The sequence below is a fragment of the Vidua macroura genome, chromosome 6 (assembly GCF_024509145.1).
Source record: "Vidua macroura isolate BioBank_ID:100142 chromosome 6, ASM2450914v1, whole genome shotgun sequence".
NCBI classification, from domain to species: domain Eukaryota; kingdom Metazoa; phylum Chordata; class Aves; order Passeriformes; family Viduidae; genus Vidua; species Vidua macroura.
In genome coordinates this window covers 54,627,213-54,650,564 of record NC_071576.1, presented here as the reverse complement: position 1 = coordinate 54,650,564, position 23,352 = coordinate 54,627,213, and the positions used below count along the sequence as shown (strand labels likewise).

The 23,352-nt window shown below is 46.6% G+C and overlaps 1 protein-coding gene and 1 long non-coding RNA gene across 2 annotated transcripts; one reads left to right on the top strand and one right to left on the bottom strand.

Annotated features, from left to right (window-relative positions):
* Window positions 1–1,287: 1,287 nt before the first annotated feature.
* On the bottom strand, window positions 1,288–15,030 carry CCND1 (cyclin D1). Its single transcript, XM_053981544.1, has 5 exons — window positions 14,739–15,030; window positions 12,811–13,026; window positions 12,188–12,347; window positions 7,095–7,243; window positions 1,288–2,032 (listed from the first exon to the last, which is right to left on the bottom strand). Exons 1-5 carry the CDS (start codon window positions 14,934–14,936, stop codon window positions 1,877–1,879), a joined length of 879 nt encoding a protein of 292 aa, XP_053837519.1. The 5' UTR covers window positions 14,937–15,030; the 3' UTR covers window positions 1,288–1,876.
* LOC128809507 (uncharacterized) lies at window positions 6,876–8,391 on the top strand. The gene is made up of 2 exons (XR_008437747.1): window positions 6,876–7,028; window positions 8,194–8,391. It is a non-coding gene; the product is annotated as an uncharacterized LOC128809507 (long non-coding RNA).
* Window positions 15,031–23,352: the final 8,322 nt, after the last annotated feature.

Here is a 23,352-nt window from a genome sequence, read left to right as displayed (position 1 = left end):
CAACACCTTAGCGGCAGTTTTCTCACATACATTTCACCATCACATTCTCCTCGAGCATCAACTTCAACAGCTATGTCCACGTCCCTTCAGCTACTTTCTAAAATAATAATAAAAAGATACATAGCCAAGATGTGCAAATTTTCTATTTGTAGCTAAATAAAAAAAAAGAAACAAAATGGGGCATATACTGGAATAAAAACTTCTTTCAAGTACTCCAATTCTCGTATCTATTAACTATGGCGTTTTTTCATGGTTAGACTGCTTTTGAAAATGTATAAGAAGGGGCCAAATAGACTGCTTGGTTTTGGGTTTGTTCTTTGAAGCGTGTCCTTTTTTTGCTTTAATAAGCTGGGTTAAAACTGCAACATCAAGGGTAGAAAGATTTTCTTTTTCAAAAGGGGCGATTGCATTAATTTACAAATCATACTGGCCTTACGAACATCCTCTGCAATAAATATTCTTTTTAGCCTTAACTATAAATTATATATTTTAGTGTTTAAAAACCTTCAATTGTAAAAACATCTAGCGATAATCCTTAAAACTATGTGTCCTATATGTGAACCTTTAAGGCCCCTAATTTATAAAGATGAGTTGGCACCAAAGGATTCTAAACTTCAAACTTTTCTATAGAAAAGGAAAGGAAGATATCCTGGCAATTTGTGAATGCAATTTTCTCTCACTGGAACACAACCTTCCGAAAAAAAGAATCACCTCTCCTCTAACACCATAGTTAAATGCACTTGCTTTGCAATTCCAAGTTTGCCAACAAGCACTTTATATATTTCCAAACCATTCCATTAAAAAAACAAACAAACAAAAAAAATTCCCACACAATAAGAGAATGTATTTCCTATATCTAATGGACTGAAAGTGCTTTGAATGGAATGGTTTTAGAATATTACAAACGAACAAAAAAAAAAAAAAAAAAAAAAAAAAAAGACTGAACTGTGGATTGAACCTGACCATAATTAGGCTGAATATCTGTGGGGTCAGAACAGCATTTTTACACAGGTAACTACAAAAATAGGAAGATTACAAAAATATAATATATTATGTCACTATTTCGGTTTCTCTTTATAATAGGGTCCTGTATGAGTAGTACATTGGCCTTTCCCAACCATGCTAAGCTGGAACCCTACAAATGCCTCAATGCACAGGCAATCCACAGGCACAAAAAAAAAAAAAAAAAAAAGGATTAACACATAATAATGCTGCATACTAACATACACTAACTTATGGGCTACGTTAACCATTTATAAGGTGAAGAGGATAAAAAAAAAACCTAAGGAAATAAAATAAACATTTACAGATGAATTATAAAGTGACTAAATGCATAAGCAAGCAAGATACAGAAAAGCCTAGAACTGCGTTAAAGCTATGCTTTTTAAAGAAAAAGAATATTTCATTTACTATCTAAAAAAAAAAAAACCCTCTTCTACTTTAAAAATGGTTGGTTGGTTTGTTTTATATGTAAGAAATCAAATCTAATACCTCCCCTGGAGACATTTCGTGTGTTAATGCCTATTTTTACAACATACAGACAAGAACACTTTAATATAAAAAACTAGTTGATTATTATTGTATAAAATCCTCTATTTTTGTAGCACAAACCCCTGGGGGTAATGCAAATACTATTTTTTTTCTTTTTTTAAGACAGTTTTTGGGGTATTTTTTGTTTATTTGTTTGTTTGAAGTCACAGATGGAAGGGAGACAGAGCAAGAAAAAAATATAACAAGATTGGTTTTCCCTTCTGGTATAAAAATGTCCTGGAGAAAAGGGTTTCTGGGGGGGAGATCCTGATGCCGATTCCTTCTCAGATGCCCTTTCTTTGTCTGCTTTTCTTGCCAAGCAAATCCATTTAAGAAGAAGTCCTCTTTAAATGTTCACGTCTCGCACATCAGTAGGTGTGCAGGAGAGGTCTGCTTCGTCCTCTACAGTCTTTGTTTCTGAAGATACGTTGTGCTGCTGTGCCTGGCGTAGACTGGACTCCAGGAGGGACTCAATCTGTTCTTGGCAGGCTCGTAAACAATCCTGCAGGAGGGTGCAATGGAAGGGGAGAGAGTGAGAGAGACCCAAGAGTCCTTCAGAAAGATCACAGGCTAAAACACCAGTTTCTTGACAAAGCAAGAGAAATGTTAGCAGATTATCTGGGAGAGCAGCAGGCTGGAAAGGAGGGTGGGAAGAGCAGAAGCATCTGACAGTGAAAGGACTGGCTGACAAGCCTGTTTTTTTGCAGATTGTACCTTGCACTGCTGCTTCTCTGCCTGTACAGTTCTGTGCAAGCCCACTGCTCACAACTGTGATTTCTACTTTTACCCCAGGAACCCTTCAGCGGTAGAGTCTGCTAGAAGCAATGCTCATCAACACTGACTTTCTTCCCAAGGCTAAGTTCCAATGATAGAAATGCCATATATATGTTGAGATGCCCATGGCCAAAGCTGCCTGCCAGCTGCTGTAATGTCCAGCTGTGGGCAGCTGATTAAATTCCTAACCCTGAAAGCATCTCCAGAGACGGACTGGACTGTCAGACCCCAAAAGGGAGAGGTCTCTCAGAAGCACCACAAAGCGCCTCCCTAACCATGCACTAACAAGCCCATCCAAGCTTCCTGTGTGCTACCACATCCACCTGGAAATCTCAGTCGGGGTGAGACCTTTTCCTCTCACTTCCAAAGTGTTTTCTCCAAGCTGGATGTGCACACATTTCCTCCTGAGGGCTCAGGAGGCTGCACAGGCCTTGCTGGAAATTAAAAAACCATAAAGAACTAAGAAAGATCATGTCTGTGGTGGGGAAAGGCAACTTCCCCCAGGCATTATGCCATACCATGAGGAGAGATATCAGATTCCCAGCAACCAGAACTGGAGAAGGCCTTTTAGCTCAGCCTGCACAACTTCCTGCAGGCGGTGGAGGCCTGTACACCCACTGCAGTGACACAGAAATGGTGCCCTAAACAGGCCAAACAATCCCACAGCATTTTGCCAAAACTCATCCAGCGTGCTGTTTACCCTTATCTTTATAACAAACATGGTAAGCTTTTCCCCCCAACATCTTTAACTCTGTGTATGAAGGACTTTGAAGTTTCCTTTCAGCATTGCCTTTTCTGATTTAACCTATGACATGTGTTAGCCCTTGCGGTGAACCCAGTCTTCCATGATAAATTGCCGTCAAAAGTGTTAGGATGTGCATGACTGAGAATGAATGTTGTTTTCCTGAGAGGGTGACCTGCCTGCTGTTTTCTTTATTTCCCAGTTTCAATTCTGCCTTCATTCAGAGGCTTCTTGTGTGATCTACCAGCTTTTCACTGATTCCACTACCACAAGAATCTCCTCTGCCACCAATAAGGGCACATGGCATTTGGGGTAAAATAAGATTAGAAACCCAAGCAAACAATTCTCTGCAAGTCCTTTCTGAGAGAGAGGGAGGTTAATCCTACCTCTAAGCAGATCAGACCATCAGTACAGCTCACTGAAAACACATAACCTATGACCTTTCCTGGTTTAAACCCTAGTGTAATATTTCCTCTTGACAGAGACACACAGCGTTTTAAATGACAAAAAGAAACGCCTCATATCCTAAAGTCATCATGCCTTTGGCTCCTGCATGCCTCTGGCCCCCACAATAAGGTCTCTATGAAGTCCCTGCACCCAGCCCTCCTCCAGATATGACAGATCAATCCTGACTGTAAGGCTCCCCCTTGTACCACAGACACATTAGAGTCCACACCAGCACAGCTTTAGGTGTTTCTGGCTTTACAAACCCACTTCTGAGCATAATTCTCTTCTAGCAAGTTCAGTGGTCCAAACTGAAAGCATTTTAATTTTTCAGAGCAAAATGAATCATCTTGGGTTTTGTTTTGGGGTTTTTTTTTCAGGTGGGAGTAGATTTTATGGTGAGTTTTGATGGGAACTTCGTGGGCTTTTTTTTTTTTTTTTTTTTTTTTTTTTTTTTTTTTTAAGTCCTGACCATTTGCATACAGCATGTTTGAGCTCTGAAAACTAAAACCATTCAAAAGAATTTCTATAAATATCTATTCTTCTCCCTCTGGAGTCCAGTTATGAATAATTACATAGGACTATGTAATTTAAAGGTACTTTTTGCCCACAGAATTTTTTTTCCTTTAAAATTCTCAGAGTGCAGCATGCTGTAACTGTTTTTTAAAAAACAATCTTTACAATATATTATGAACAGACTGTCTTAAGCTGTAGTTGAATGAAAAGGTTTTTTTACTCTTTAAGGCATTTTGTCCATGTTCTATTCGCATGGCTATTAGATAAATAGTTTGCCTGTAGGAATGCATTAGAGCTAGCAATAAACAACTGCAAAACATAAAATTCACTGTGAACAACCTCACCAAAGCTGCTTTCATTCTCAGGACTTCCCAACACTGAAAAGCAAATACAAAACTTGTGCATTACTCTGGTAACTTCTCCCAACAACTTTTCTGCTTCACTACCCAAATTTTCAATGCCCACAGTTTGTTCAAGGTCATAAACCCTTCCTGGATTAATTAAGCTCCTCAGTGAAAAAAAAAAAAGAAAAAAGAAAGAAAAAAAAAAAGAAAAAGAAAAAAAAAAGACTTGCTAGCTTAACTGAAGTGGTCAAATACCTTTAAGACACAGTGGACATGATCAGACTCCAGGGTCACATAGGAAAGGAAACAAACAACAACAAAAAAGGAACTGCTTGGAAGTCCTTTGTTCCTGCCTGACCCGTTCTGGATAACAAGCACATGTTTGAAGGTGCTTCTGAGAAGGGGCAGGCAGGAGGCGAATTCCAATGCACTAACAGACAGCATGGAGACCCAATCTAATCTAGTTCAGCAAATTTCTGGCCTGGAAATGAATGTCAGGTAAAATTCCATCTGTTTGGATGATGGGGTCAAAAATAGAATGATGGAAGACAGCCCAAGACTTCTAATTGTGATTATCTGACTTCTAATTACTCCTGATCAAAGGCAAAATGGGAAATTGGACTCCTACCAACATATAAACATGAACCATAAAGGAATTCCAATCAGGTGATATTCATTTTACTTTAGATTCAGCTCTCTTTGAGACTAAAGGTAAAAAAGTGTAATTAGGTAACCTGAAATCAAATAGACCTGTGCTCCAGCTAACAGATCATCAGGGGGAATACCAGCCTTGCTCTTAACATTCCAAGACTATCTAATATAAAACCTCTTCCCTGACAAAGGGAACCATCACTGGGGCATAGCATACATCATACAAATCCTAGTGAAATGGGATAGCAGGAATGGCATATGATACCATGCGTTACATAGACAGGTATTTTGGGAAAGTCTCCCTGCAGGGGAATCATGCTCTGATTGAAACCAAGCAGATTCCTCTCCCAGAACAACTGCAGTGGAAGTTGCTGTTCCCTTATTCCACTCTGAACACAACAATATACCTGTGCGTACACAGAACTTTGTGATGCTAATTTTCTGTAGCAATCCATACAAAATCCTTATTTCTACCTAACACATGAATATATTTAGCACTGGAAGCTGGAGGGGAACTCCCTTTTCAAGCTGTTAACCAAGGCCAGGTCAAACAGATTGTGGCCTTGCAATGACTCAGGACAATTAGAATGAAATAATAAAAAAATCTTCTTTTCTTGCTAAAGCACCTTTGTTTTCTTTTCCAAGAGCTCTAAGTCATCAGTTAAGTCAAGTCACATAAGGACAGGCCGTTGTTCTGCACGATGTGAGAGAATCCACTTCAGTGCCCAGTATCAGGAATAGTTAAATCATCTTGCTTCAATCAAGATGCTGCCTGGACAGATAGCAAGCATTTTCCCTCAGTACCTGCTTCAAACACCCTGGACAGTGGCCAACCACACACTGGAATTATCCGTATTGTTCACAAACTGACTAAAAGCATCACACGTGCATACCAAACTGAGCAGCCCATTAGTTCAGCATTTCTTAGAGTATTCAGCATTTCAGGTCCTTACAGCATTTAACACTTCTACACTGTACTACCTCACCTGCAGTGATATAAGTGGCAAAAAGAACGTGCTCAATACTGAGGCACTGTTCAGGTGATAATATAAAATAACAAGCTGAGATACTGCATTTTTCAGCAATTGTTTCACACAGTCTATCAAAAGTAAAATATTCTTTTCAGAATAATAAATTGCAATTAAATCACTCAATCCCATCAACAAAGCCCAATTACACAAACCCAGTTTTGCAGTGGCTGGACTGGGACAGTTTTCTATGCATTTAAATTATTAACATGTAAAATAATTTAATAGCATCTCCAAGATTCTGCCTCTAACCACCGAGTGGTCTTTATTTGACTCATTGTCCAGCGCTTGGAGACCTCACAAGAACCTTTTTAAAGCATCCATTTATTGGTCTTCCACATTGTTACAAAACAAAGCTCAACTCTGCCCCAACTTCACACACCATTATGACATGGATCATTGACTTTAGGTCTTCCTTGTAGGCTCCCTTCCTGGCCCATTCACTCATGAAAGGTTTATTGCTCACTAGTTACTGATGTGCATCTCCTGGAAGCTGCAGGGCAAAATGAAGGGTCCTGTGAGGACCATCTACCTTGTCAGAAAGTCGTGGGACAAGCATTTGTTCCAAAAAGAAATTCAATACCAGCTACTGTGAAGGTCTAGCACGTAATAAACCAAATTAGATCATTAGAACTCTTTTAAGAAGAGCTTTTTCACACCACTTGGCACAATAAAAGGCTTCAAGAATGGTCAAAGATAAGGTCAGAGATACCACAACTTCTCAGCAACTGTTTCCTGGTCTTATTCCCCAAATTTTGTTTTACGGGGACTCCTGGTTTAATTACCCCAGCCAAACACGGCCTCTGCCACATCTGAAGTCAGGGCAGGGCTTCCTCCTGACACCAGAGCTGGATGTGCCGTTCCCAACCGGGCATCACAGATTATCAGTGGGCATCACAACAGCCAAACAAGCAGGCTTGGCACAAGAGAACACATTGAGAACCCCCGCTCTGAGGCTTGACCTTTCCCAAGATTTACTGTCAGATTAGCTCCCATGCAGTAAGCAGGCATTCATTCTTAAAAACCCTTAATGCAGGAGATCAACCGAGAGAAAGAGTCACTTACCGGATCACATTTGATAACTTGTGATAGGAAATGTGTGAGGCATTGATAGGAGAGGAAAGTGTTAGTGTTCCCCAGATGCAGGCCTTGCACAGCTGCTACCACGCTGCCAGCTGCGATCATGGAGGGTGGGTTTGAAATAAATTTAATATCTGTATGAAGAAAGGAGAGAAAAAAAAAAAAGAAAAAAAAAGAAAAAAAAAAAAAAGACTGAAATGATTGCTTTAGGAGAAGCCTGTCCATACACATACACTCTTTGTAACAGCATGGCTTTCAGCTGACAACTATTGCATCCAAAAAGGCAGGGGAAATGGTGAGCAGAAAGGTGCCTCCTGCTCTAAAACTCTTACAGGTCCAAACCTGCAAACACTTATCCACATGAGAAACTGCTCTGCAGAGAGTAGCCCTGCCTAGCACTGGGCCTGGGAGGCCATTCATCACTTGGAGGTACTTTTATCATAAGCAGGGCCTCCATTTTTCCAGTGTTAAAATACTTTGCTCTTGTGCATAATTCCAGGGGGGTCAATGGCACTGCAGATCTGAGAAAACCTGTTCACATCCTGCAGTGTTTTGCATGGTCAGATCCAAGGTGCACTCTAACAACAAGTCTTGGGCCCCTTTAAAGCAGAAACCTTTGCTCTGACACTCAAAGGAATATTGCTTTAATGAACAACAACATCAACAAAAAGAAAGAAAAGAGAGACTGCTTAACCCTGTCAGGAGGCAGATAATCCATATTTAAATTAAGGTTTCATCTTAAAAATGCTTTGTCTCAACCTAGTCTCTTGTCAGTGGCTGCCATCCATCCTGGCAACAGGGATTTAATGTAAATGTGGCATAACTAAGTGACGGGGGTCCCAAGAATTGGCGGACAATCAGTTACATTCTGATGTGACACCATGCTGACAAGAGGCTGGGCCCCCTTCCAGACTGCATTGCTGTAGGTCTCTCCACAGAGCCACTCCCAGGATCCCTTAAGGGGCTATCTCTGCCATTTAGCATGTTTTTCCTTTGGGTTTGTTTGGTTTGGTTTGAGTTTTTTCTAGTTTTTTTAATAATAATAGTCTACATTTTAATGATAAGACTCTTTTCTACTGAGCAGGAATGCATTTGATCTGTGGCAGCGAACACCTTGAAGGAGAATCAGGAACAAAGGAAGCAAGTGGCACAAGTCAAGGTCCAATTTTGTGAGGGAGAAAGGGAAACACCACAATGTACACCAGAACCTGAGATACATTCCTTCAGCTTTTATCAGAATACAACTTCCTCTGGGTTGGAAAAATATAAACCATCTGTCAAACCCTTGAATGAAATCGAAGGAATGGACAGCTTCGAGGGCTCAGTGGAACTGTTTAAGTATTAAATCATGCATCTCCTTTATTATGATAAAATAACTTTTGTGTACATGTTTTACCAGTGGAACTAAAGCCTTCAGGACTCCGTGGAAGTCCTGGCTCTGAATCTGTTCATTCAGACACCTCTGACACTCCACTGTGGCCCTGATCAATGCCCAAAGAGGCACTTGGCCCAGCATCCTCCAAAATTAAACTGATACACAAAATTCTGGCCATGCTTTGAGGATGCACTGCCAGCGAAAAGGCAAGCTCGAGCTAAAGTCATCTCGTTTATGTTAAAATAAACACATCAAAATAAATTTGTTTTGCCCCCTTTTCCTAACTGAAATACTGACACAGAGCTGCAGGTGGATTTCGGAAATGGGGGATTCCCAGCAGGGATCCCACCAGGATGGGGTTGCTTAGAGCGGTAGTAGGGTGGCAGTGCCTTCCCAACACTGTTTATGGAGCTCCACAAACAGGACATGACCAAAATGTGTCACTTTAATGAGCCTGTCCTGACAGGATCACGTTTGGGATTAATATTTGCGTTCTTCTTTTAAATGGAGCAGTAAACAAGAACATGAATTCATAGTCACACCCTCATTCTTTCCAAGGTGGAAAAGTGATAATGAAGTTTAAATGACCAGTTTGTGTCTGTCCCTATAACCACTCCAGACAAGCAGCATGGACTGCCTTTTTGTTGCAACTCAACAAGGAATTATTTGTGGCAGAGGCCACTAATTTCAGCATATTAATCAGGGGGCCCCTCTCGCCTGTAATTGGATGCCCCCAAGTGAAGAGTGTGGCATCATTGTCAGCCTCCATCGCCTCATCTTGCGCTATTGAGCGCTCAGGAACAAGGGGGCTTCGGTGAGATGAATTAGACCTGACACAGCCACAATGGGGTAGGGGGCCCCATCAATTGAAGCACACATCCCCAGTAGCCTATCTGAGACTTCATCCAAAAAGAATAAACAACTTCAGCGTTGTTAAAAAGAGAGAGAGGGAGAGAGAGAGGAGGGGGAGGAGAGAGAAGAATGCCAGCCACCCTGAAGGGAGGACAAAGCAGGCATATAGGCGCTGCAGCGCTTTAAAAAAAATTCCTAACAAGGCGAGTCACCCCTTTTCCTTTTTAAATGGAGCAGCAATTCCATCCGTCTGGAGAGCTGGGGGCTATGAATGAAAATCTTTTCATTGAGGCAAATCAAAACTGTGAACATAAATCACTTGCTGCAAGATGCAACAGGTTCCAACTGGTCACATACCTTGAGACTTCCAATTTCATAAAGGCCAGAGAATGGGACAGTTGTAACAGGCTCATTTCAAAGGGGGATCTTTCTTTCTCCTTTGGAGAGGACCAAAGCAACAACAACAATAACAGCAATAATAATAATAATAATAATATAAATAAATAAAAAGGAGCCTGGTATGTTTTGATAACCAGAGGAACATAATGAAATGCTGAAGCTCCAATATTTGTTGCTATTCATTGTTATGCTTGTATAGAGCTGAAGTTCTCCCTCAACACCGGTCTTAACTTGGGCCAAAAGAGGCCTGCTTCCTTTTGAGCTCTCCCTGCCTTGCTCTGCCATGCCAAAGTCCCATTCATTAAGCTCAATTATGTGTTAACTTCAAACAAGCCCTGGTAATTTTTTTTCTTTTCTCTTTTTTTTTTTTTCTTTTTTGCTTTTTCTCCCAAACCTACCACAGCACAAAGGCATCCTTTGGTGAAAATGGATTTTTCAAAACCAAACCAAATCAAACAAACCCACTTCTACTTCTACTAGCCAGACAACTGGAGAGGGAGCCTAGGAGGAATTCCCCTCAACTTCACCTTGCAGCAGAACCTTCTTTTCTGGAGCAAACACATACACACTCATCTACAAACACTTCCACAGGCTTCACCTTGGTAAGCCAACTGGCCATGGGTTTGTTTTCTAAGCAAGCATTATTTTGCAGTCTCTTCTTAGGAGAGCCTCCTTTACAGAAGAGGGCACAGGCAAAGGAGAGACTGCACTTGCCCCTGAGGCCACTTAAAGCGAGCTGTCAGTGTTTCCAGTGGACTTTGGATCAGGCCCCACAGCATCCAGGCAGCACAAGGCATTTGCAGTCCATCTAGGTTCATTTTGGCAATGGGGAAATGCAGCACAACCCAGCAACAGCAAAGCAAAGTCCAGATGCTGCTTAAGCCACATGTGATCTTCACTAGCCAACAAAGAAGTCATGAGGAAAGCAAAAGGTAGAGAAACACCTGACATCCAAAAATAACAATAAAAACACAGAGCCTAGTGGCAGCCTTCCTGTGTGCTCCTTCCCCAGGCAATATTCCCAACTCCAGTAGGGAGCTGACGAGGGCCCCAACTCTGGTGAGCTCAGCGCTGTTTTTTTAAAAAGCTCAGTAAAACTCCCAGAACATGGTTCTCATTTACTGATCCATTCTCCAGCTGTGGTGTGTAGCAGTGTTAAATAAAGGCTCTGGATGTGCTTCCTAAAAGAAACATAACAACACCGACAGTAGATCAAAGTACTGGACTCTTAGCAAGTCTCCAACCTTTGAACTACTCTTGCTTTCATCCCTGTCATTGCCAACACGACAACCCAGGTTAAATATCCCTACATCCAAAGGGGAGCCCAGGTGGCCGTTCTTTTTAGCTCCAAACTTAGCAAATCACACCTCCAGAGTCGCAGCAGCCTCGTATCTGGTAGAACCTGGCATGGAGGGACACACTGGATTTTCCCAAAATGTTGCTGCCAGTGGTTTGAAGGTTGTGGCGCTTCCAGCACCGAGCATTACTCCAGGCAACCTCACCTATGAGCTGCCCTTCATGCTGATGTTAGGCCCAAGATGAAGAGCAATGCCAATGTTTTATAAACTTCTCTTTTATGGCTTGGTCGTTCTATCTTTAGGCCTTGCAGCAAGGCCGGTTCTGTGAAATAAGAACTTTTTTTTGTTGTTTTGGGGGTGTTTTTTTGTTTGTTTGTTTTTATTTTTGTTTATTTGTGTTCCTTCTGAGTGCCTGCCATCTTCCTGCAACCTTTTCATACCAAATCCAACCTCTGGAAAACAAGCTACACAGCGCTATCGGGTGCCACCGGCTGCGCACGTCCCACCGAGGCTTTGGAGCGCGGATACCACGGCTCTTTGGTGTCTTTGGAGGCCAGCCCTGCTCATGGCTCCAGCACAGCACGTGGTCACGAGGGTGCAGATGGCAGCAGCTCGGTCCCGTGCCAGGAAAAGCCTCTGTGCCGCGTGGCCCTCCTCCAATCCACCAGCCACCGAGGAGGGGGGAGAAGACGCAACTTGAAGAGGGAAGGTTTAAAACCCCCACGCAGTGCTATTCACAGGGAAAATCTCCCTCCGCCTTTAAAAACTTGTCCTAAAGAATGAATCCACACGGGGAGGGATTCCCCGCACGGGCAGTAAGCCTTTTGCAGCCCCCTTTTGCAGTGGTGTGGGGAGGTGAGGAAATCGTGCCACGCTGAGCTACAGAGAGTGGGGGCGGTGGGGGGTGGTCCCTCTCCCTCCCTGACAGCCACACAGAACTCCGACTCAGAAGCGAAATATCTTCTGAAAAGAAAAACTTACCTCTGGCAAAGTAATCCACCTTCTGCAAACAAGGGGCAATAATCGGGGCTTAAACTACCTCCCTGCAGCTCTGCGAGCGCGCCTGAGACCAACAGCTACGGGAAGCTTTACAAGCCGGGGGGTGGGCGCGTGTCGGGGAGCAACGCGCTTTGCGCAACGTGCAGGGCTCATACCTGTAGCGCACAGAGCCACAAAAGTCTGAGCATGTTTACGGATGATCTGCTTGGTGTCCTCTGCCAGAGGCATTTTAGTAAGGAAATGTTCAATGAAATCGTGGGGGGTCATTGCAGCCAGATTCCATTTCAGCTTATTCACCAGCAGCAGCTCCATTTGCTGCAAAGAGAAGAGGGACGGGAAGGGGGAAGGAGAGAAGAGGAAGAAGGGGGGGGAGCGTCGTTAGAGCCACTCGCACGCGGTGCCGGGGCGCAGCGCTGTCCCGGTGTCGGGGCGGGGTGCGGGGGTCCCCCCGCTCCGGGACCGGGCCGGGGCAGGACCCGCCGGGGCCGGCAGAGGGAGCCCGCGGGCCGCCCGGCGCCGCGGGCCGGCAGCGCGGGGGGGTCCCGGTCCCGCTCCCGATCCCATCCCGGCCCCATCCCTGCCCTATCCCTGCCCGCCGCATCCACAGCTCCCGCCCGCCGCCAGCAGCCCCGCAGTCGCGGCCGGCGCTTCCGAACGTGCCGTTCTTTTTTTTTTTTTTTCCTTTTTTTTCCTGTATTTTTTATAGATATATTTTAATGTTTGTTTCGATTTTTTTTTTTTTTATTATTATTCTTGAAGTGATTGAACGTGAAATTACCAGTAATTCGTCGGGTCTAATGGAGTTATCTGTATAAATGCACAGTTTTTCTGCGGTGAGAGGAATAGTTTCCTTCATTTTTGAAGCCACAAACATGCAGGTAGCTCCGAGCAATTGCAATCGGCTTTTCTTGAGGGGTTCAAACGACAAAAATCTGTCCAAATAATTCATAGCCAAGGGGAAAACTTCCTCTTCGCACTTCTGCTCCTCGCAAACCTGCAAGAAGGAGAGAGATCGTTGAAGAATAATTTAATTGAGGCGAAAGCCAGGCTTGTCCCGCTGCTCTCGTCCTCCCTCCTCCCTCACCACCAGGCTTTGCAGGGCAAGGTTGAAGGAGACGAGGGGGAAACGCAGTTGGGAAAAAAATGGATAAATATGGGAAAAGCCGCGGCATCGAAGAAAATGAAAGTCACGAGTGACAAAGTGGGGGGAAATGTTGCGTTAGAAACCCGCAGGTGATTCATGGCAAAAGGGGAGGGGGGGTAATCGAAGAAGAGGTCTGTGCCCAGTTTTCCAGCCCTTAAGAACAAATTTTTAAAAAGGGAAGAAGACGGAAAGCGGAGGAAAAAGCTAACCCCCGTGGTTGGTAACGGGGTGCAGAGCCGGGCTCGGCCCCGGATTTATTTATTTCGCTTTTATTTTTTCATCTAATTTGCCGTTGTGCTGCCGATTCCCCTCTCCGGTCGAGACACAAAGGTGGCGTCCAGCCTCATTTTCCCAGACGTCATCTTTTCAAAAAATATTTAAAAATATTTAAAAAATTATTCGAGCTCTCAAAAAAGGCTGAAAATGAAGCGGCGGGGGTCCTTTACCGAGCCCCGTGCCTCTGGTCCTGCTGGGGGGCTCCAGGAGGATCCCCCGAAGTGAAATCCACCGCCTCCCTCTCTCGCCCTGCAGCACAGCCGGGCGCGACATTTCCCAAAGCAAGGCAGGGCGCTGCAGTTTCAAAAATTAATTAAAAATACATCGCGGGCACCCAGGGCTTCCGAAAAGGCATGAAAATGTAGCCCAGCTCCTGGGGCTCCCTCTGGGAGCCCCCTCAGACGTGTCCCGCCAGGGACGAGGCCCTTTCCAACTGGCTTTTCCCAGGCGACCTTGCCGCTCGCTGCCGCAGCACAAGCGTGCCTTTGAGGGGTGACCGCAGCTCCAGCCTCTCTTCGCGTTGAACAAAGAAACTTTCACCCTGCAACTCCCCCCAGAAACGCCGGAGCCCCTCCGGCCGGTCCCCCTGCCCACAGCCCCAGCGGGGTCCCCCGGCCCCCGACCTTCCTCCCCCGGCCCCTTCCCCCGCTCCCCCCGCCACACACACACCCTTGGCTCTGCTCCCCGGGACTTTCTTCGTTTTTCTCCCGATTAATAAACACTTTTGCTTTGCAAATAAAAGAACAAAGATGGCGCATAATACTGGCACGGGCAGCCGCTTGCATACGTGTACAAGGATATTAATTTAAAATAAAATCCCCAGAAAACACGAGCTGGCAGGGGCTGGCGACGGCCCCGCGCGGCCGGGGGCTAGGCGGCCGGGCCGGGGCCGCTCCCCGCCCGGCCAGGGGAGCCCCGAGCCGGCTCTGCCCCGGCTCCCCGCGCCGGCACCGCCTCGCCCCGACGGCCGGAAAAGGTGCCGGGCACCCCCTGACTCCCGGGGGCACCAGGCGGGGGCGAGGGGCGGGGGGGCTCGTCCGCCGCCCCTCGGCGCCGGGACCCGGCTGCGGCAGGGGCACACGGAGCCGGCGGCGGCGGCCACCGCCACCTCGGGCCGCTTCCCCTCGTTCCACGCGGGCGTCTCCGAGGGCAGGCAACGTGTGCCGCGCCGGGGAAGCGATCCCGGGGGAAAGGGAGGGGGGGGCAGGAGATGGGGCAGCGGCTCCCCGGCTTAATTCGTTTCGGTGCCGGAGCTTGGCAAGAAAAAGTCCCCGAAAGATACAAACCTCCAGCATCCAAGTGGCAACTATTTTCCTCATATATGGCAAGATTTCTTTCTGCACGCACTTGAAGTAGGAGACGGAGGGCGAGCAGGTCTCCTCCGCCTTCAGCATTGTCTGCAGCACCCTGTCATTGAGGAGGTTGGCATCCAGGTAGGCTCGTCGGATGGTCTCCACCTCGCAGCACAGCAGCTGATGTTCCATGTCTGCCTTCGTCGCCTCGAGTCAGTTCTCTGCAGCAGGACTGAGTCAGTCGCTCGCTCGCTCGCTCGCTCTCTCTCTTCCCCTTCCAGGAGTCCCTTGGATGCTGCTTCTGCTACTGCCGCTACAGCCCTCTGGAGGCTGCAAAACTTTCTAACTTCCAACAAAACTCTCCTGGTGTAGTCCCTGTGACGTTACTGTTGTTAAGCAGAGATCAAAGCACGAGAGAGAATGAGAAAGAGAGAGAGAGCCAAAAGCAAGGGGCAGAGCCCTAAAGCCATCCCATAGGCTTCAAGTCCTTCCCCTTTGCTTAGCTTATAGAGAGCAGGGTTTTAATGCAAATGAAACAAGGGCTCGCTTTCTTCAAGGGCAAGGGAGAAGTGGGGGAAACCCAAATTGTCTCCTCAGTGGATCATGCATAATTTTAAAAATGGAGCGAGTTCTGCACTGGGAGCCAAATGATGAATGGGGCTAAGGCCACACACAGACACCAGGGAGAGAAATGCAAGGAGACTTTGTATTATTTTACGGGGGCGCCAGGGAGGGGAGTGGAGCAGAACCAGTGCCTCGCTGTTTGCTATCAATATTTTTATTATTATTATTATTATCATTATCATTATCATTATCATTATCATTATTAGTGCTGTCACTGGCACATAGCTGCCATGCTGTCCTTTAAAAAGGCGCACTCCCAACCTGAACGCCTACTCTTTGTAGCTGATCCCAAGGGAAAACCTTTCTCCTATTTCCTCAGTCCTGTTTTTTCCCAGCCAGGATGGTTTTACTGCACACCAAAATTTTTTAACAACTGGGGTGTCCACCCCTCTGCCAAGATGGTTATTTTTCCAACCTTTTTTTTTTTTTTTAAGGTCTTTCACTTTAAAGGTTTCGCCTTCCCAGAGGGGCACGGAGGTGCCAGGGGACAGGGTGAGAACTAATCTGAGGCACAGCCAGTGGCAGCGCACACCGGGGAAGGCCACGCTCGGCACCCCACCCCCACTGCTCACCGCCACCCAGGAAAAACATCCCAGCAGAGCAGCAAAATGGAGGCCAGGGCTCCCTCCAGCACCGATGGGAGACGAGCTGGTGGAGTGGGAGGGAGGTGCTGGCAGCCGCCGGAGCCTGCAGCGGCCTCATCCGCGTCTCCAGGACATTCTGTCCACACGTGATGGGGCCCCACCGTTAATAACTCCCGCTCCCCAGCCGAGCCTCCTGTACCTGAGGACGCTCTGCTTCGCACTGTTTCTGTTAAAAAAGGGCATATCTGAAAGCCTCACTTTCCCAGGGGCTGGCAGTGTAGCTTGAGGCCCGCTGGGGAACACTGGAGGTGAGGCTGAGGCATGGGAGAAGTGACTTGTCCTGCCCCAAAGTGGCGATGGGAGAAGTGGGAAGGCTGTAAATTGGGGTGCACAGATTAACCTCAGCCTTGGTGCTTTAGCATCACCCGGGTGTCAAATACCTGCCAGGGGTACAACACTGATGGCAGAAACTCCAGCTGGTGGCAGGGGCTGCTAGCCATGGAGGACACAGCATCTCTCCTGCGTGACTTGCAGGGAGAGCAGTGCCAAAGATCACAGGGCATGTTGTTGCACAGTTGTGTGTTTATGTAATCTCTTTGCACAGACTGTCTGCCCATTTTCTCATTTACTCGTTTGCTTGACCATTTGTCTCCATTTTGTCTACGTCTGTCAGGAGGAGGAGGAGGAGGATGTCGGAGGCCCCGCTCTCTCAGTTCCCCTTGCACGCCACAGCCCATGAGGCGACTCCGGAGGGTCCCTCAGCGAGGAAGCTGTCCCCTGTCCCTCCGTTGTCTATTGTGCTTCACGCACAGGACGCCCACTTCTGTTTCCACAAGTTTAGTTGGCCGGAAAGGTTTTAATATTAAATGAAGAAGCACGCACGACCCCACGCTCTCGGGTCGGAATTGAACGTGCCTCCGATGTTCATCCAGGGGGACCCTATTTAATTAACAACCCTGCACCCCCAACACCTTTCTGGTGAGCAGCTGGTTTGGCGAGCCCTTGGGGCAGCCGGTCGCATTCCCTTGGATCGTGCCAGCTCTCTCCTTCCGAACATTTGTTCCTGGCCACGCTGCCCAGGCACAGGGGTTCCTCTCCCTGCGCGGCGCAGCACCCACGCCTCGGCATCCTCCCGGTCGCTGCCGGTCGGAGCGGGCTCTCCGAGGTGCCTTCCCCCCCTCGGAGCACGCGGCCGCCGCTTCATTCATAAAAGCTGCGCGGCGGGACGCGGGGCTGCGCGGCGGGCGGGCGGTGCCGGCGGCGGGCGGGGCTGGCGCGGGGCCCGGGAGCCCCCGCGGGGCGGCGCGGCCGCAGGAAGCGGCGGCGCGGGAGCCAATGGGGGCGCGGGGCTGTTACCGGGCGGGACGGGCAGATCTAGGCCGGGGCTCGCCCGGTCCCGCCGACACAAAGGGGACGGGCCGGGCGGCAGCGCCAGAGCCGCCGGCGGGCCGCCCCCGCTCGCTCCGGCGGCAGCACCGGGCGGTCCCCGAGCCACCGAGACCGCTCCGCCGCTGCCTGCCCGAGCCGCCGTGCCCGCACCGGAGCCCCGGCGTGTGCTCCTTCACCGAGCCGCCCATCCTTGGATGCGGGATGCGGGATGCGCGCTGCGGCCGCTTCCGCCACTCTCGCCCCCGGGGCTTCCGACGGCGCTTCCTTCCTGCCCGCTCTCCCTCCCTCCCTCGCTCCCTCCCTCCCTCCCTCGCTCGCTCGCTCGCTCGCTCTCTGCCTGCCCGGCGCTCCCCTCCCTGCGGCGCCCGCCCGCTGCCGGCGACGCTGAGGCCGGCCGCCACTTTCTCATGATGTCATCCCGCCCCCGCCGCTGCGCGCCGCCGCGCCGCGCGGCCCCGCCGCGGGAGCGCGCATTCCTGGCGTGCCGGTGCCCGCCGTAATGTCGCGAAGAGCGGCGCGGCGGGGGCGCCGCCGCGGAAAAGAACATCTCCCCCCCACAAAAAACCCCACTCCTGCTCCGGACTCCTCTGGACAAGAAGGAGAAGGAGCTGCTGGAGAGGGTCAGGCAGACGATGACGGGTCTGGAGCAGCTCTCCTGAGAGGAGAGACTGAGGGAGCTGGGGTTAGTCTGGGGAAGACTGCGAGGGCATCTCATCAATGCCTATAAAAACCTGCCAAGAGGAAGGTGCCAGACTCTTCAGTGGGTGCCCAGCAACAGGATGAGGAGCAATGGCCGTAAACACAAAGCACAAGAAGTGTCGCCTCAAGGGGAGGAAGAACTTCTTCACATCGAGGGTGGCAGAGCTCTGGAACAGCTGCCCAAGGAGGGCGTGGGGTCTCCCTCTCTGGAGACATCCCAAACCCACCTGGAGGCGTTCAGTGTCACCTGCGGTGCCCAAAACCCCAGGGCAGCCGTGGGAGACTCGTGAAATGAGGAATTTGATGGAGCAAAGCTCACAGAGGGTTTCTGTAGGGAAACTGTCACCAAACTGGGGAGAGGCATGAGTCTGGGTGGGAGGGAAGACAGGGATGGCTGGGGGGTCCCGGGATGAGGAGCTGTCACTGATGGGACCAAAAAAACAGGGACAGACCCAGAGCTAATGGAATTCAGCCCAAATTTATCCTGGGGTAAGAAAACGCAAAAGGGCTAAGTGCAGGGGGAAAAAAGAAGCAGGGAGCAAGGTTTCGTTTCTTTCTTCATCGAGGAAAACTTCCTGTTAGGCCGTGCCAAAAGTGAGCCGGTGGAGGGAGAGGCACCAGAGGAAGCCTGGCAGACAGTAACAAGGTGAATAAACAATGTATTTAAGCACCAGCATCCTTAAAGTGAAAGTGTTTTAGTGAAAAATATTTTGATTTTGTACCCAGCAGCTACAGTTTCTGTTTTGCTCAGCTGACAGTATGTTTTGGTAATATACCAGCATGAAAATGGCCAGCACAGACACTGGGGCTTGATATGGATATGTGAGGTAGGAAAAAGCACATCTTGGCCACATAGAGCATTTACATTTGATTTACAACATAAAGAAACATTTTCTCTATTCCCCAAACTGGCACTTGCTCTTTGTCATCCAAAAGGCACATAAATAAATACCATTGGAAATTTGTTGTTGAATTGCTTATTCAGAAGGTTTTGAAGCACAGTGTTATTATTTTTCTTTTAAAAACAACAAACAAACAAACAACAACAAAAAAGGCAACAAAAACACAGGGAGATGTTTTGTAGTGATTTTAGGCATATTTCCCCATAAATGTCAGTAAATCACTATGGATCACATCCGCTGCAGAAATGCTCTCTCAGAAAGGATGGCCTCTCACCCTTTCTGTTGAGTTAAAGTGAGGTGCTCTTGTTGGCAAGACCCTGGGAGCTGGGGTTGCTGTGGTCACCTGCAAGATGTTTGCATCCCTCAGACCATTCTGAGATCCTCAAGCACTCTACTCCTTGGTTGTAAAGTGGATTGGCAGCTCTCTGAAGGACAAGTATGCATTCTATGAACCTTTAGTAAAAATCTTTTGGCTCAGAACCAAGTCTAAAAGACTGGATTATAGTTTTGACCTGAAGCATAGATGACAAAATGATAAATTTGCAAAACTCAGGCATTTTTCAGAGCACATGAATTCAATGGGAGTAATACCACCGACTTCAAAGGGAGCAGGATTGAACCCCTAATGTACAGCACTAATGACTACAATCAAATAAACTCACTTTGCCTGGGCTTTCTACCACCTTTAGCCTCGTGTGTGTGTGTGTGTGTGTGTGTGTGTGCACTTCTATGTGTGTGCCAAAGGAATGGACTCGGGGTGCTGCCATTTCAAATCTGCAGCACCCATGCTAGATTGGTGAAAATATAAATAATGGTGCAAGGTGACAAGATCTGGGGAATCTGCTCCACTTGTTTCCAGAAATCAGTAAAGGAAGTGAAGAATTGAGAACCTTGAGAGATGAGATTATAGTCTTAGTGAAGCCTTCAGAAATATTTATACTTAATTTGAGCTGTTTGTGGCAACTGCTGTTTTCTTATTTACTTGAGATGCAGTCTGATTTGGTTAAAAATTAGTATGGAATAGCATGGTTTTTGGGAAACACATAATCCTAGAATTACATCTTTGTATCCTATTTATTTTATATTCTTTTTTCTGTGTCTGGAACACTACACAGTGTCAGCAGTAGCTACTTTGTCCCCTCTGGTTGGTTCTTAACCTGACTCACTCTCCATTTAGTTACAGAAGAGGATGCAAGTTATGATAATAACCTCCTATTTAACTCAAGTGCATTTCTTTTGTTGGCTAATTTTCATTTGTGTTTACATCATTGAACAAATTGCTCAGATTTGCAACCTTGGACTGTGAATACTTCTCTTTTTGGAGAAGAAAAATAAAAAGTGGAATCATCTTTCTGAGTGTGCATTCCATTTCAGAGGGATTAAAGTAAAAAACCAATCAAAATAAAGTATGAATTTCAGTTTTGATCAACAACTACTTCAACCCCAAATACACACAGAGGTCTTCTCCAGCCACAAGCTGGTGGTGTCATGGTGTGAGTGCTGACCACCAGCATGCCTTGAAATGAACAGGTAATGTCCCAGAATATTGAGATGGGGGAAAAGGAGGATCTGGAAAAGGGGAGTGGCTGCATTTTTTGCTTGAAATGCTCAAAAAAGCTATGCCACCACTTTATCTCTCCTCTTTAAAATCTGTGTATAGTTAGAGCATATTCCCTTCACAACCAAACTATTTAATCAAATCCCAGCTTTGCTTTTGAGTTCAGGCTGGAGAAGGAAACTGGTTAAAAAAGCTGAACCCCCCAGCAAAATGTTGGTATAAAAGCAGGACATTTTTCTCAAGAAATTACCAAGAATATTTTTTCCTACTTCTGCAGTAATCAAATGATGTAGCACCATGATTTGCACTGTTGGAAGTGAGGCTAAATTGTGAATGTTTTAGAAGCTAATTCAGGAAAAGACTGAAACATGTGCCTAAATTTAAATAAGTAAGTACACCGGAATTACTCATGTGCCTAAAAATTAAATATATGTTTAAATACATTGCTAAACTGGAGCCTAAGGGTATGGTTTAAAGTTAAGTCTAAACTAGTCTAGACAGTAGCTGTTGCTGAAAGTGACTATTCTTCTCCTGGTTGACTTCTCTGAAATGCCCATCCTGGAGTAAAACCAATACAGCTTGCTGACAATAACAGCTACTTCCTCAACAACTTTGAAAAGCATCCATTTCTCATAAAAATAAAAGTAAAAGTCTCAGTTAATGCTAAAATCCATGGAGATAGGCTGGAGTCAGCTTTTGTGCTAACATGCAGTCCCTGTTTGATTTCACAAGCTCCAGCCTGTTGGAGACAGAACAGAGGGGAGCAGTTCTCACGCCAACTGGGATGCTTTTATTTCCTGTGCTCCTGGGCTCTTCCATCCTGCCAGGGATATCCAGGGGGAAGGGAACAGCAGAGAAAATATGTCAGTGAAACAAAGCTGTCTGCAAAGCAAGTGAGAGGAGATGGGGTGCTTTGAGATGCTTGCCTCTCTCAGCAGGATGCAGGAGATGCTGGAGTTTTGGGGTGCTCACCCCTGTCTCCTAAAACTCCTGAATGGAAATTTTCTGGAACAAAACCACAGTGGTTGAAGGATGTTGACCTGACATAAAGGCACGTGGCCTCTTGGAAAGGCTGAGGCTTTCTGGACACTTCCTAGACACGAGCAAGAGGTCGTGGGTTGGGGCAGATGATGCTTGCAGAGCTGTCTGTATTCTAAAGGGTGGTGATAGCAAATCTCAGTCTCTCACTGCAGACATTGAAAGGCAGCAGAGGTCTGAGGAGCCCAGGTATCCTTCAGGCAAGTTTTCTGTGGAAGGACTTGAGGGCCTGTGGATTTCCATCATGGACATTTATGCTGCTGCTCAGCACTTGGCTGCCTGCCTGTGAGGGCTTTGTGATAAGACCCTGAGCAAAGATCTAGCAGGTTTTTAATCAAATGTTTCCATTGGCTTTAATATGTTGTACCCATCAGATTAGAGTCACTCAGCAGAACTCCAGCCTTCCACACAGTGTCTCATTTATCCTTGTTCCTGCCATGTGCCCAGATCTGCTCTGCTGACGTTGGTTCTGGTTGTGCACTCGTGTTGTAGGGGTTTTTTTGGGTGGGGGAGTGGTGCAATTAGCCTAGTTGAAGCAACTAGGGCAAGGAACATCGAGCAGTAAAATAAAGTCTTGATGACATATTTGAACTCTTGGAGACCATGGGTTATCTGATCTGCAAGGTCACTGCTATTCTCTGGGAAAGTTTTAAAGAATCCGCTCCTGTTTCAAGCTTAAAGGGCCCTTCTTGATAATTGTAGGATGCAAATTCAGTTTTTCTTGAAGTATATGCAGTTGGTGAGTGTTTTAGGCTATTTAGTACCTGTGTTTTTATTTCCTTTTCTTTTAACTGCTCATCAAAAGCAAACAGTATAGAATTAGTTTTAATGAACAGAAGGAAAAAGTGACTCCAGTAAGGTTCCTTCTGCTACCATAACTGAATGAAATGCAGAAAGGAAAATAACAATAATATGAAAATGAGAAACCGACAAAGAACTTAAAAATTCCTTTTAATCATTTAAGCTGTCATCAGTAGCAGAAATAAGGAATTATATTTCAGACATGACTTACACCAGGCATGCTTTAAAAAGAAAAAGGCAAATTGATAGTGCCTGAAGAGTCTGTGCCTGGGAATAAAAAAGCACAGAATTAGGCCCTTGGAAGCCAAGTGCCTTTTCCACCATTCAGTCTGTAGAAGAAATGATGGGCCTTGATCTTTAGCAGCTCTAACAGATGGACTTGGGGAAGCAGGGGGAAAATAACATCAGTGACAGTTTTGTCTTTCTGTATTTCTGAAAAGTCAAAATGTTAGAAGCTATTCTATTACAAAGATTCATTATGGGTATGATTGGCTTAACAGTGTTCTCCTGTAATACAGATCATAAAGTCCCATCAGAACAGAATCAAATGCTAAAAACATTGCATAATAACTTTCACAGACCATTAAGCTTTAAGGCTACAGCGTGGGAGTTTGTTACAAAGAGACCCTCTTACAGCAGCAGATATTTTAAGTGAGAGGTATTTCCCACCCCGGGCTTTATTTGCTGCCAAGTCTGATTTCTGGCTGTGTTTATGTTCCTATACGGGCTGGCTTAGCTTGGCAGTGGGGTTGCTGCAGTGGCACGGAGAGAGCTGTAGGAAGGGATTGGGCAGGCTGTTATTTTCCTTTCATGGGAAGCTGAATATGTAAACTCCTGGCCATTTTATCCTTGCTGGCTGTGGCAAAGTATCCCCCATCTGTTTCCCTCCTATTATAGTAACAGCATTATTCAGCAGGATGAGGATCCCGGTGTCTTTCGTGACACTCTCTGTGCTTTTGGGAACAAGGATAATGTACTCTCTTGCCTCAGGGATTATTAATTCAGTGTCCTTA